This window comes from Kryptolebias marmoratus, linkage group LG17, assembly GCF_001649575.2.
Source record: "Kryptolebias marmoratus isolate JLee-2015 linkage group LG17, ASM164957v2, whole genome shotgun sequence".
Lineage (NCBI taxonomy): Eukaryota > Metazoa > Chordata > Actinopteri > Cyprinodontiformes > Rivulidae > Kryptolebias > Kryptolebias marmoratus.
Window position 1 is genome coordinate 16,022,062 of NC_051446.1, and position 13,907 is coordinate 16,035,968.

Sequence of the window (13,907 nt, forward strand, 5' to 3'; positions counted from 1 at the left end):
ATTATGCCCTAATACATAAAACACTAAAACTGAAAAAGGATGAACTTTCTTTTACCTATTACTATATATATTGATAAATGGTACAAAACTGTTTTGCTACATACATTATAGGAAGGACTGGTGATCTGTCTAATGACATTTTTCCATTGTCCATTCTCAGCACGACTTGCTTCACCCTAAATCAACATGACTCAGTTTGATGTGGGCAGGTTGTCCTAGCAAGTCCACTCAAGACTTACCGCCAACAGGTAAAAAAGTGAAATAAAGTCACAGCCTTAAACATGGAAAAGTTACATGTATAATTTGGCAAAAGGCCAACAAGGAAAAACAACAGCAAACGGGAAAGAATAACAATGATTAACTAGAATTTTCTGTAAATCATTGATTACAGAGCAAGATTTAGGGCTGTATAAGTTACTGTTTGGCCATCAGTTGCATCAATAAATGACCTTCATGTAATCCTGTATAAGATGCAGAGAGTTCTGGAATATTAGATTACAATGTTTTTTGTTTATGCTGAAATATGATTTATGATTATTAAAGCAGAATATAAATGTTTGTCAAAGTTTTTATGAGCAAAAAATATTAATTTGTACCATTTTAAATCTAGAAAGCAATTCAAGCACAAACAGAAAAGTAAAAAATGTACTCCTGTAACTTGTAATCAGCTTTGTCTGCTCCAACTATATAAAGCCTCATTTCAGCCCTGTGGTCTCAAAAGGAGGAGAAAGGAACAGGAGACTGTTTAAATCACATTTCATATTGCTATACAAGCATAAGTGAGAGATATTTCAAATTTTGATTATTGATATTTCCCTTCATGTTATAATGTCAATTTTGTTCTGTTTGTTGAACAGAACTGATTAGGAAAATTCCCTAAAAATGGAAAGTGTTGGGAGTTTTTTACTGCTTCTGGGGATAATGGGTAAGTAGTAATTGACAGAATATTTTATTCTATTATTATTTTATGTCTAAATTACAAAAAAAAAGTTAGATTAGAAAAAAAAATTGGTTTCTGAAAACATTTTTTGAATATCCTGACTATTTACTCATCTGTTTCATTTACAGATGTCATTCCTACTCAGGTTGTGGGTAAGTAGACATGTTTTGACTGTTTATGTCAATCATATAATCACTTGGACAATTAGTTTTAAATATTTAAGGTATGTGGTACAGAAAAATGGTTTAAATGGCTTTTCTTTGTTTTCCTGTACACCCATAAAGAATTACAATTATGATAGATAGATAGATAGATAGTTAGATAGATAGATTTAGACGTAGCTAAAGATATAGATATAGATAAACTGTATCTACTCTCTTTCTCTCAGCTTCAGGACCCCTTTATCCGATATCTGGAATTGCAAGTTCTCAATCAGATGATGGAAGTTCTCCACGACTTACTTTGCAAAGACCCTTTGTCTATTTTGGAAGGACCTATAACAACATTTATGTATGTAACCTTCACAGTTCCAAAATCATGTTGATGCCATTATGACAGCTTCCAGTACAGATTCATTACAAAAATCTAAAACATTAAAATTAAGAATTATTTGCATTTTGTGTAACTTCATGTAAAATATCTTTTTTTTCTCACTCTTTCTTCATTTTTGCAGGCAAGTCTGCAGCAGTCGACAAAATTATAATGTGAACCTGTACCTTCCTCTTTTAAGTGACAGTCGATAAAACTATTTTTTGTCTTCTCTTCTATTTATAGGTCAACCACAATGGTCACTTGACATTTAACAATGCTCTGAGTGCACATACCCCTCAAAGGTTCCCTCTACATGGAGGGAAAGATCTGATTGCTCCATTTTGGACTGATTTGGATAACAGACAGACGGGCAAGGTTCTTTACAACCAATACACTAGTGGCAGTGTCCTCCAACAAGCAACCCGGGACATTAATACCTACTTCCCCAGCATCAATTTCAATGCTAACTGGGTCTTTGTTGCAACATGGAATGAGGTGGCCTACTATCCAAATTCTGGAACAGTAAGTACTTGCAATAAATAATTTCTTAATTTAAAAAGAAAAACTCCACCATGGCAATAAACAATGTTATGTCATGTAATGGCTTTCTTGCATCAGCCAAAAACTGAATTATAGAAATATATTTAGTGATAAATATTATAAATTATTGTGGCAATGATGTTAAAGTTAAATGTTTGCATATAAGAAAACACATAGACAGCAGTATGTGTATTTATAAAGTAAACTTCATTTTCAGAAAACAACTGTTCAAGCTGTGTTGATTTCTGGAGGCCAGTACTCATTTGTGCTGATGAACTATGGGATAATTGCCTCAACTAATCGAAACGTGCAGGTCAGATTATTAAAACCACTACATAAAATCATTTGTTATGATACTGTGTGACTGACTATATGGAAAAACAATCATCTTTATTTTGCAATTTGCAGGCAGGATATGATACAATAAACTCAGATCATTATGTCTCCATCCCTGGATCATTCTCTAGTGCTGCAACAGGCAGCAACTCAAATTTTCGCCTCAGCAGCAACGTTAATGTACCTGGTCGTTGGGCCTTCAAGACAGACAGTGGTGCAAGAGGTTGTACTTTCAATGGTAAGTCTTACTTCTTATTCTGCTGCTACTAGAAATATATTGATGAAACCATGACAGCTTTTCATAGTGATTTTTATTAGTATGAAGACATCACACTTACTAACTTCTTTACTTATATGAAGTAAACATACTGACTTAAATATTGCCATGGGAAACCCTACAAGATGCTGACACCCCAAACAACTCAGCCTCCAAAATTGTGGGACACTCAAACCCCTCTATCATGTTAAGATGGTGATATTTGTCAGAAAAATGGGAAGCTTTTCCTAGTAAAGCTTTTTTAGCAACAATAATAACATGCAGAACTTTATTCTGAAATTTGTGTTTCTCAGAAATTCCATTTTTTTGTCAGAATTTTTATACAAGTCAAGTTTTTAAACATGCATATTCATTTTGCATTTTATAATTGTTATATTCTGCCTTAATAATTCAGCCTCTATGGATGTTTTTTTTTTTTCAATTTCTTTGTTTATTAAATCAGTACAACATAAACTATTTTCTTTTAAAAATTTTCTGTAATTTCACATTCAGCCTTACATTAATGTTTTTAAATGGTTCTTTTACAGGTGAACCAGTTCAGTTGGGTGATTCTTTCTGGAGTGACAGCACCTGTGCACAAAAATGCATCTGCACAGCTGCAGGCCTGCAGTGTCACAGTCAACCTTGCTCTTTCTCCCAAATTTGCCAGCCATCTTCTTTTCAGTTCTCCTGCCAGACAGTGCAGAGAGGAACATGTACCATTAGTGGAGATCCTCATTACTACACCTTTGATAACAAGGTGTTTCACTTTCAGGGCACATGCACTTACGTTCTTTCAGAGCAGTGTCAGCATGGCCTGCCCTACTACAGAGTAGAGGGCAAGAATGAGCACAGAGGCAGCACTCGAGTTTCCTGGACACGACTGGTTAAAGTGTTTGTCTATAATGAAACCATTGAGCTTGTTAAAGGACACCCTGGAAAAGCAAAGGTTGGTCATTTTAATTTCAGTGAAAAATGTATTCTTTTTTTCTTTTTGGCAGAGTTAACATAAATATTGGTGTGCTTGCAGGTTAACGGAAACTTTGCATCCACTCCTTTCTACCTCCATAATGGCACTGTCCAGGTTTATGAGTCAGGTTTCTCTGTGATTGTCAGCACTGACTTTGGCCTGACGGTGTCTTATGACACAAATCACTATGTCCAGATTGGTTTGCCCTACACTTACCAGAATGCAACATGTGGCCTCTGTGGAAACTTTAACAATCACCCTGGAGATGACTTTATAACACGTGAAGGCGAGGTTGTGAGCTCTGATGTGGTTTTTGCCAACAGCTGGCAAGCATCTGGCGATGATGATCCTGATTGCGAGCCACAGTGTGGAGGTCTGGACTGCCCTGCCTGCACCGAGGCTCAGACGGCCTTATACAGCAATAGTGCCCATTGTGGTATTCTCCATGATAGTGCTGGTCCATTTGCTGCATGCCACCAACTACTACCACCACTGGCATTTGTGGAGAGTTGTGTCTATGATCTGTGTGTAGGTGAAGGGTATCAGCCCATTCTTTGTCAAGCATTAAGTGTGTATGCAAGTCAGTGTCAACAAAATGGTATTCAGTTACCAAACTGGAGGAGACCTGGCTTCTGTGGTATGTCTGTCAGTACACCGCCCCTCCCCAAAAAAACAAAAAAACTTTCTTATATACCTATTCTAAAACAGTCATAATATAAGCATCAATTGTGTTTCTCTTGTTTAGAAATCCCCTGCCCAGCTAATAGCCACTTTGAGGCACAAGGAACAGGATGTCCAGCTACCTGTGTTAACCCAAATTCTACCCAAAACTGCCCTCTTCCTGATCAGGAGAGCTGCATCTGCAACTTAGGCTATGTCCTCAGTGGTGGAGTTTGTGTCCTTCAAGCTGAGTGTGGCTGCAGCTTTGAGGGCCGGTATTACCGTTCAGGAGAAACTGTAATACTAGATGAGGACTGTGGGAGGCAATGCAGATGCCGTTCTGGCTCCATGACTTGCAGCCCTCATAGTTGTGGCCCACATGAAACCTGCAGAGTTGAGGATGGAGAAAGAGGATGCAGACCAAACAGCTATGCAACATGCTGGATAAGAGGCTCAGGGTCATATCAAACATTTGATGGACTGACATATCAGTATCCTGGAGCCTGTCGCTTGACCCTGGCCAAAGTCATGGGATTATATGATCAGCCTCACTTTATGGTGACTGCAGAAAAGGTCCCAAGAGGCCAGCAAGGTTTTATCAGTTTGCTGAAGATTGAGGCAGGTGGAAGTCTAGTTACCATTGAGATGGGAAGCAGTAGTACAGTTCAGGTAATTTACTAAAATGTATTTCAAAATCTAACTTGGATTAACATGATAAAATGAGTAGTGGTTTACTAGTTTATTTAGTAAAACGTTTTTTTTTTAAGTTTCAGTAGTGTATTTTGAAGTTTTACACACAATCTCTGTTTTTCAGAAAGTTTGACAATAGCTGTTTATTGTATTACAGGTTGATGGTCAGCTGATCAGACTGCCTTACAGCTCTGGGTCCAACCAAATCCGCATCTACCACAGCAATATTCACAGTGTCATCCTTCGAACAACCTTTGGTCTAACTGTGCAAACTGTCTGGCCCCACTTTGTGCGTGTCACTGTACCTGCAGTCTACAGTAGTTCCTTAGGTGGACTTTGTGGAAACTACAATGGTGACCCACATGATGACTTCCGCACCCCCAGTGGCATTCTGGTCAATAGTTCTCAGGTGTTTGGGGACAGTTGGCGAGATGGTTCCCTGGCAGCTCACTGTGAGGAGAATTTTAACCACAATTTGACAAACAATTACAATTCCAGTGAGTTCTGTGGCATTCTCAGCTCAGAGAATGGTCCATTTACGCCATGCTGGGCTGCGGTGGACCCAGAGCAGCAGGTGAACGTTTGTGTAGATATCCTCCAGAGTTCTAGAGATCCAACATCAACGCTTTGTGAGGTTCTACGAGATTATGTGCTGATGTGTCAACAAAAGGGTGTTTCCCCAAGACAGTGGAGGAATTCAGCTGGGTGTAGTAAGTTTTTCTTTCTTTCTTTTTATTAAATTCCTGCAGGTGACTGTGAAATTACCACATTCATTAACTCTTTCAAATATTTTTTGTGTTTTCCCATGCAGCACAAACTTGCCCTTCAAACAGCCATTATGAGCTCTGTGGAACATCTTGTCCTTTCACGTGTCCCAGCCTGTCTTTCCCCTTTACCTGTAATACCCAATGTCAGGAAGGGTGTCAGTGTAACAATGGTTTTGTCCTCAATGGTAACCAGTGTGTGCCACCAACATCTTGTGGGTGCTATCATCAAGGACACTATCGACAAGATGGTGAACAGTTCTGGGATGGTGAAGAATGTCAGAGTTTTTGCACCTGTAATGGCACAACTGGTGCAGTCCAGTGTTTCCCCAGCTCCTGTGGTCCCCAGCAGTCCTGCAGAGTGGTGGGGGGTGAGTTTGGCTGCCATCTCAACCCTCACGGCACCTGCTCTGCCTCTGGAGATCCTCACTACATTACCTTTGATCGCAAAGCCTTTGACTTCCAGGGAACCTGTCGTTATGTTCTGGCAACAGTCTGTAATGACACTGATGAGCTTCATCACTTTTCTGTGGAAGCTAAGAATGAGCCTTGGAATGGACTGACAGTTTCTATTGTAGCTGAAGTTTTTGTAAATGTATGGAACTATCAAGTACACATTTCAAGGGAGAGACCTGGTGTAGTACAAGTAAGTTGGTGCAATGAATGAATCTTTAAGTGACTGTATGAGTGGTGTAGTAGTAGATTCACATTTTTACAAACAATTGACAGAACACAATAGTTTAAGGAGCAGTACACAGTTACTGTATTCATGTAAAATGTTAATTTAATGTTCTCTTGTCTTCTTTATTTGTTTTCCTCAACACACCAGTGATCTTTCTTTCTTTATTTCTTTTAGGTGAATGGAGTAACTCATAATTTACCTATTGCACTGAATGAAGGTCAAATGTCTGTCTATGCAAGTGGACCTCGTATATTTGTTAGTGTTCATTTTGGGTTGAGTGTCACCTACAATGGACATAGCACAGTTTTTATTGCCGTACCTCCAAATTACAGGTATCTGCTGTTGATCAACACAAAACCATAAGTGTTTGACAAGCTTTGAAAACATCATGGTTTTGACCTTCATTTGGGGCAGGTACTAACCACCTGCCCACTGATTCAATATACTGAATATATTTCATTTTCATCTTCAGCGGAAAAGTATGCGGACTTTGTGGAAACTTCAATGGAAATCCAAACGATGACTTCCACACCCCAAGTGGAACAACAGTCACCTCCCCAGATGTTTTTGGGACATCATGGAAGGTGCCTGGCAACTACTCCTGCAGCGATGGTTGTGGCTCCTCCTGTCCACAGTGCACTGATGATCAAGCTGCTAGAGCTCAGTGTGAGGTGATTCAGGCGGCCGACGGCCCCTTCAGCTTCTGCCATGAAGAGGTGGATCCAGCACCGTATTTCAGTGACTGCGTGTTTGATGTCTGTGTGTCGGGAAATCAAGGCCACGATCTTCTGTGCAGAGCTCTTGAATCATACGTCAGTGCCTGTCAGTCTGCTAATGTCCGAATCTACCCTTGGAGACAGAACACTACTTGCAGTGAGACAGTTTGCAACTAAAATAATTTAATTTATTACCTTGAATTATTATGCATGTTTCTAGTTAAATCTAATCTAAAAGTGGATATACTGTGTCTGTACATGTTTGACTCATGCATGCATGTCTTTGTCCATTTGTTTCTTCTCATTTTTAAGAACTTGACTGTCCAGCCACCAGTCATTATGAGCTGTGTGGAACAGACTGTGGACACACTTGTGCCAGCAACACTGATGCTACCTGTGAGCAGGTCTGCTCTGAGGGATGTTTCTGTGATGATGGCTTTGTCAGGAGTGGAACAAGATGTGTTTCTGTAGAGAGCTGTGGCTGCCAGTTTGATGGCTTTTATTTTACTGTAAGTTTCATCTCCACACTGTAAATTTTTCAGTGGCCTACAAATATCCTCTATGATACAACAATCTGATGGAAAAGTTATGTTTGTCATTCTCTGTTTCACAAATGTCAGCAAGCATGCAGTAAGGGCTGGGTGGACTTCGGAGTTGTGTTGTTTTGGCTGGTTATGAAGATCCAAAATTTTTAAACTTGATTTATGCTGTGTGAGTGAAACTTGGTTAAAAAAGGATTAACTACAGGAATAATCTGCAAGCAAATTTGCTTTGTTCACTGGTTCAAAATATATTTGGCTAACTGACAAATAGAGTTGACTCCAACTGTGAATGACAAAGTTTTTTGCAAACATCTCATGCGATCAGATAGAAGAACATTTCAGATCTGATATATTTACAATGTAAAATAATAAGTAAATAAAAACAGCAGATATTTTTTGATGTTATTTTGCTTTAAATTTTGCAGGCTGGTGAGTCTTTTTGGACAGACAGTTGCTCCCAGAGATGTGAATGTTATGGTCCCAATGATCTGCGCTGTACTCCTGCATCCTGCACTCCTGCTCAAGAGTGCACCATCAGAAATGGCCAGCTGGGATGTTATGATACAATGGCTACTTGCACTGTGATGGGGGACCCACACTACATCACCTATGATGGAGCCCTGGCTAATTTCCAAGGCACATGTTCTTACATAATCACTGAGAGTGTGGAAAACAACAACAATGAAACCCAGTTCAGTGTAGTAGCCACAAATAGTCATCGCGGCAACAACCGTGTGTCGTTTGTAACATCAGTTGATATATACCTCTCAAAACAATCAGAGAATGTGCATGTCAGGATTGGACCCAACATAAGAGTAAAGGTAAACTTTATTTTACTTTCAAAATATATAACTTTCTAAAACTGTCCTGATTTGTCCTATTCTGTAAACTATGGTCATTCCAGGTAAATGGAGCTGAGGAGTCTCTTCCCACCTTTGCAGGAAGCTTTGGTCAGGTTATGAGGCAGGGAAGCTACATTGTGTTTGATGCTGACGACTTCAAAGTCCAGTTAGATGGTCGGAGTACTTTATTGGTCAGGATGGGTCAACACTATCAGAACAGAGTCACTGGGATGTGTGGAAACTTCAATGGTGATCCTACTGATGACAAAGTGTTACCAAATGGCACATTGGCACAAAATGACAATCACTTTGGCAACGGCTGGAAATCCCCCACAAGCCAAGCAGGGTGAGCTTATATAACTAGCTTAGCAATTACACAGATACTCCAACACAATAGGAGTACAATGCATTTTTTATTTTCTAGATGTGGATCCACAGATGAAGAAAATGATGGACTAAGTGATTGTCGCTTTATCGAAGAATACACTGATCTCTGCAGCGTCATCACCAACACCAGTGGTCCATTCAGTTCCTGTCATCTGCACTCTAATCCACAGCCGTTTTTCACTTCCTGTGTTTATGACCTCTGCCTTTACACTCCAGCCAATGGCATGCTGTGTTCTGTTGTCTCAGCTTATGAGAGAACCTGCTCTGTTTTGGGGCTGAACATCCCAGACTGGCGCTCTGCTTTGCACTGTGGTATGCTTGCATTGGTCTAATATGTATACAATACAATGGGCCTACTGATTTTTCATATAAAATGTTAATTTGTTTGGGGAATTTTTGTACTTTTTTATAATGCTGTTTTGGACGTTTCTTTAGATGAGGCAGACCCCTGTGAAGCACTGGACTGTGCAGAGCATGAGTGGTGTGGTCAGAAAGATGGTGTGTACGGCTGCTTCTGTGATGAACATCATCATAGACCCAACAATGAAAGCTTTGGTGAGAGCAACTTTTCTCACAACTTTACTTTAACACCTCCGTCTGATAAATCTCCTTTCTGCAATATAACATTTTTTGCAAAAGTAAAGATGACGTTAAATCACAGACTGCTTTTGCTTTGCTTATTTATACTTTCTGTACAACCCTTAAAAATGCTTGGAAATAAATTTCAGATTCATATTGCAAAGATGACAGTATTAAAAAATCTTAAACTTACAAGGGATCAGTTTTAACAAGCATAATTTTCTCCCTACTCTTCCATTAACTCATTTCTCACAAATAAAGAGTAATATTTGAGTGCTGAGTTTACAAGCAGTCAGGAATTTATGGTTTTGCATGCTTTTAAGAGTGGAAAAGTGTTGAAATTGTAAACAATTAGATCGATAAAGTCAATGTAAATGGAAAGCACTGGGCCGATTTAACCTTGACTTATTTTGAAAATTTTTGTTTTTGTTTTCAGAAATGCATTGTGTTTCAACAAATAAATTGTTCCCATCTTTCACAGATTCGTCAATCACTTGTGTGAGCAGTTCAGGCACAATGTCCCTTTCCCACTGCCAGTTGTTTGAAGCAGGCTTCCCTTCCAGTTCTCTGCATCTCCGAGATGGCTCTTGCAATGGAACTATTCAGGACGGACGACTTGTGTTTCACTTCAACAATGATGACCAGCTGTGTGGGACAGTTCTCAGGGTACATATATTATACATCATACATTTTAGATAAAAAAGCTCATGCACAGCTTCATTTGAGGGTATTAAAAAATACATAGCAACTAAAACGAGTTTTTGTAATCTCCCCTTAAAGAGCAATGGGACACATTTCATGTATGAGAATGTTATCCAGGGTGACGTTGATCCTCATGATGGCATCATTAGTCGTGAAAAAACCATCCACCTAAACTTCAACTGTGTATATCCTCTGGCTCAGGCCCTGTCTATGGATGTGGGCATCAATCCTGTGGAGAGGTAATAGTTCTAACTACATGTTTTTCAGTTCTTTATTTTATTTCTTTTTATGGTGCCAAATACATTAACACAATATGTCATACCTATTATAGTTTTGCAGTAGGCACTGAACCCTACTGCATTTCTCCAATATGTTATTTAATGCACATTTTACTCATTTTCCCTGTATATGTTATCACTAAAGTTAATTGCTGCAAATTCAAAGTAGAGAAACACAATGCTGATGAAGGTTCTCAGTCATCCAGGGCATGGTAGTCCTAGTAGGGTTAATCAAATGCAGCTGGACTTCTTAATTTTTGAAAATGTTTCACTTATGTTCTGAAGAAATTTTTGAATTTAAACTGAAAAGTGAAAACTTGAAAGCTTTTAACCTGCAGTGAGACGCTCCGTTTATGTGACCTGAATTCACATGCAAATCATTTTCCCACTGCTTTCTTTGTTGTCTTAGTCTACATGGAAGATGTTTTGATCATATGCATGGAAGTGCAAATTGGTGTGAAACTGTCTGGGGATTAGATTCAAAGCTGGATTTTATGTACTGAAAAGTTTTGCCACAAACAGAAGCTGAGTGGTATTGTATGTTTGTGTAATTCAATGCCGCGAGATGTGTTCGGACCTTTCGTATAGGGGACACCAAACAACACCTATACAAACACATGGTACAACACAGAGCCAGCTTTTAGGTCGATACTCAATAGTACATACAGATGTACACATGTGGACCAGGCCAAGAAAGACCGTAATGATCCTCAAGAGGGAGAGTGAATTCTGCCACAAAAACAGAGCAGCTTACAGCTTTAAAGCTTGGAATTCTGCACTTGTTAGTTTGAATTGAGAAAGCTACCTGAAAAGAGAAGTACCAAGAAGTTTTCTTCTGCCTGATTAGCTTCAAGCATTGGGATGAAAGTTATGTGCACAAACTTCAGCAATTACATTTAAATGTAAATTGGATGAGGTGTTTTTATTAATGACAAAGTGACGTTCCATTAATTAAAATACATTTGGTGACTTTTTTCTGAAACAATCCTTGTTTTTCTAAGAATGTATTTGTTAGAATTTAAAAAAAAAATTTGAATGTAAGAAGACAATAAACTTAAAAAAAAACAAAACATGAAATTGTGAAATACTGTTATATACTGTTTTCCACACGTATCAAAATTCTAATAATATACCGCAATGCAGAGGTTCCAGTAGTAGTAAACTGTTGGCTTTATTTGTTTTGATTTTGAACTTCATATCACAATAATACTTTTGTTTTTCTTCAGGTTTGATCTCACCATGTAATGTGTTTTTCCCAGCATTGTGCATAGGAAGCTTCCATCTGGTGAGGGCCACTATCATTTGAGGATGATTCCCTTTGATGACGCAGACTACCAAATCCCGCTGGCCCGAGAAGGAAACCTTGAAATGGAAATAGACCAAATGTTGTACATTGAGGTACAGACAGAGGGAGTCGATGAGCAACAGATCTCCACCATTCTTTACTCTTGTTGGGCGACACCTTTCAGCGATGCCAGCTACCCCGTCCGTTGGGATCTTATCAAATCAGAGTAAAGAAGTTGTTGGAGTTCGGCCTTTTTTTTTTTAACAAAATAGGAGCATGTAAAGTAACTTTAGCCAGTTTGCAAAAAATGTAATTTGTGCCTTTTTGATGACTTTTAAGGTGTCCTAATCCAGAAGATGGTACAGTAGAGCTGATTCAGAATGGCGTCTCCACTACGGCTCGATTCTCGTTCAAGATGTTCACCTTTACAAACTTTTCATCTGTCTTTCTGCACTGTCAAGTCAAGCTGTGTCTTTTGAGGCACAATGACTGCACAGCGGTATGTACAACTTTAGAGACCATTGAGATAAACTTAGCACATAAAGTAAGAAAATTTGTGTTTAGTTGATTATTTCTTTGTTGTAGCAATGCTTCTGGTGATAACTCTTATGCCATTGGTAAGCCTGTATAGTTCCCCTTAAATGGTGCCAAATTTGTAAGGAAAATGCATTTGTGGGTCACATCCATGAAAATCTTGCCAAAACTTTTCCAAACAGCCGAACAGCTTATTCGGCTACTGACTCTTGTTTGGTGTTTATTGAATCAGACAACAAAGTCTAAAGAAAGAAAACATGTAGGCAATTTAACAATTTATTCATTTAATAAGCATAGGCCTCAGTAGCATGTGGAAGAAACATATACAGCCACAACAGCCTGGCACCTACTCCTCATGCTGCTCATCAGCTTGGTCACACACAGCAGTGGGACGGCATTCCATTCTTCAATCTGCATTTGTTGAAAGCGAGGACTGGAGGTTGTCTCTGATAAAGTCTGTGGGGGTGAGTGCTGTCATCTTAGAGAACAGAGTTTGGTCCCAGACGATGGAGATAGGGGATTGTCATTGGTTGCTCACAGGTGCTAACAATCAGTCACCTGACTGTTAGCATCTGGGGTACCAGAAGCTCAAAACAAAAGTCAATAGCAAGATAAGCTGTTTGGCAGAGAAGATTTGGCAAGTTTTTTATGGGTGCAATCAAAATGCTCAGCTCTGCTGCTCAAGCCACAAACACATTTTCCGTACAAATGTGGCAGCATTTATAGAAGAATTAAACAGGCTGGCCAGTGATTTAAGATTTAATGCCAAGAATTTTTGTTAAACAACACAAATAATCAAACCAAACACAAATGTCTTTACTTGTGGTAAGTTTAGTTCAAATGTGGCAACCTCTGTAATTCTGCTGTTTCCTGCAGCATTGCTACCTGGGTCAGACAAGAGTGGCAAGAGATGTTGCCCACCATGACACTGCAGCCATCACATTAGGACCACTAGTACTGCGCCCAGGTAAAAAAAGGTTTAACCACTTCACTGTTATAGGTCAAGTTTTGCTCAATTTGTTCACAATGCATGCTGCTGACATGAATTTTTATTAATTTATTTTTAACTTATTGTAAATTGTGTTTGTTACAGATGAAAAAATGAAACAAAGCAGTGCTTCCAGCCAGTGGACATCAATGATGACCTTAATAATAGTCAACTTGGTGACTGCAATAACTCTCATGTAGAGATCAAACATAATTATTTTTAAGTATACAGATTTCAGAGGAGGATGTTAATCAAATTACATCTTTAAGCACAAATATAATAACTGTATTTCTAAAGTTTGATTTATCAAAAGTAGAATGAGATGTTTTTTTAATGTAAGGACAGAAATATTGAGGCAGACTTAAAAAAGTTGTTGCTGAAAATAGTGATTTTTCAATTATAACTCTAGATGGCAGTGTAAGATCAAATGCACACACTCCTTCCTATTCAGCTGCTTTGTTTTTAGTGTACTTGTATTCTTGTTTGCAACCGGAATGATTTCATCATTAAATCCATATTTTATTAACAGAAATTATTAATGATAGCAGTTTCTGCATAAAAGATGAACACTTAGCCAATGATGTTGTGTTTGCTGCATTTTTCCCCAGAACTTGATCTTGAGTGGCAGTTTTGTTTCTGAATCGTGATGATTTTCTTATATTAAAATAAAACACATTAACTCACA

At 38.7% G+C, this 13,907-nt stretch overlaps 1 protein-coding gene across 1 annotated transcript in view; it reads left to right on the plus strand.

Moving 5' to 3' along the window:
- Positions 1–13,907, plus strand: part of LOC108247311 (alpha-tectorin) — a 34,744-nt gene extending 20,837 nt beyond the window's left edge. The window contains exons 33-55 of the mRNA XM_037980939.1: positions 1,069–1,092; positions 1,329–1,450; positions 1,715–1,993; positions 2,229–2,324; positions 2,420–2,585; positions 3,152–3,552; positions 3,634–4,210; positions 4,319–4,902; positions 5,081–5,633; positions 5,735–6,333; positions 6,544–6,701; positions 6,842–7,242; positions 7,398–7,594; positions 8,053–8,448; positions 8,532–8,815; positions 8,894–9,168; positions 9,292–9,411; positions 9,917–10,101; positions 10,216–10,376; positions 11,675–11,926; positions 12,040–12,199; positions 13,111–13,201; positions 13,328–13,907. Of these exons, the coding sequence (XP_037836867.1) occupies positions 1,069–1,092; positions 1,329–1,450; positions 1,715–1,993; positions 2,229–2,324; positions 2,420–2,585; positions 3,152–3,552; positions 3,634–4,210; positions 4,319–4,902; positions 5,081–5,633; positions 5,735–6,333; positions 6,544–6,701; positions 6,842–7,242; positions 7,398–7,594; positions 8,053–8,448; positions 8,532–8,815; positions 8,894–9,168; positions 9,292–9,411; positions 9,917–10,101; positions 10,216–10,376; positions 11,675–11,926; positions 12,040–12,199; positions 13,111–13,201; positions 13,328–13,422 (6,176 nt within the window). The 3' untranslated portion in view covers positions 13,423–13,907. The remainder of the gene's footprint in view (positions 1–1,068; positions 1,093–1,328; positions 1,451–1,714; positions 1,994–2,228; positions 2,325–2,419; positions 2,586–3,151; positions 3,553–3,633; positions 4,211–4,318; positions 4,903–5,080; positions 5,634–5,734; positions 6,334–6,543; positions 6,702–6,841; positions 7,243–7,397; positions 7,595–8,052; positions 8,449–8,531; positions 8,816–8,893; positions 9,169–9,291; positions 9,412–9,916; positions 10,102–10,215; positions 10,377–11,674; positions 11,927–12,039; positions 12,200–13,110; positions 13,202–13,327) is intronic.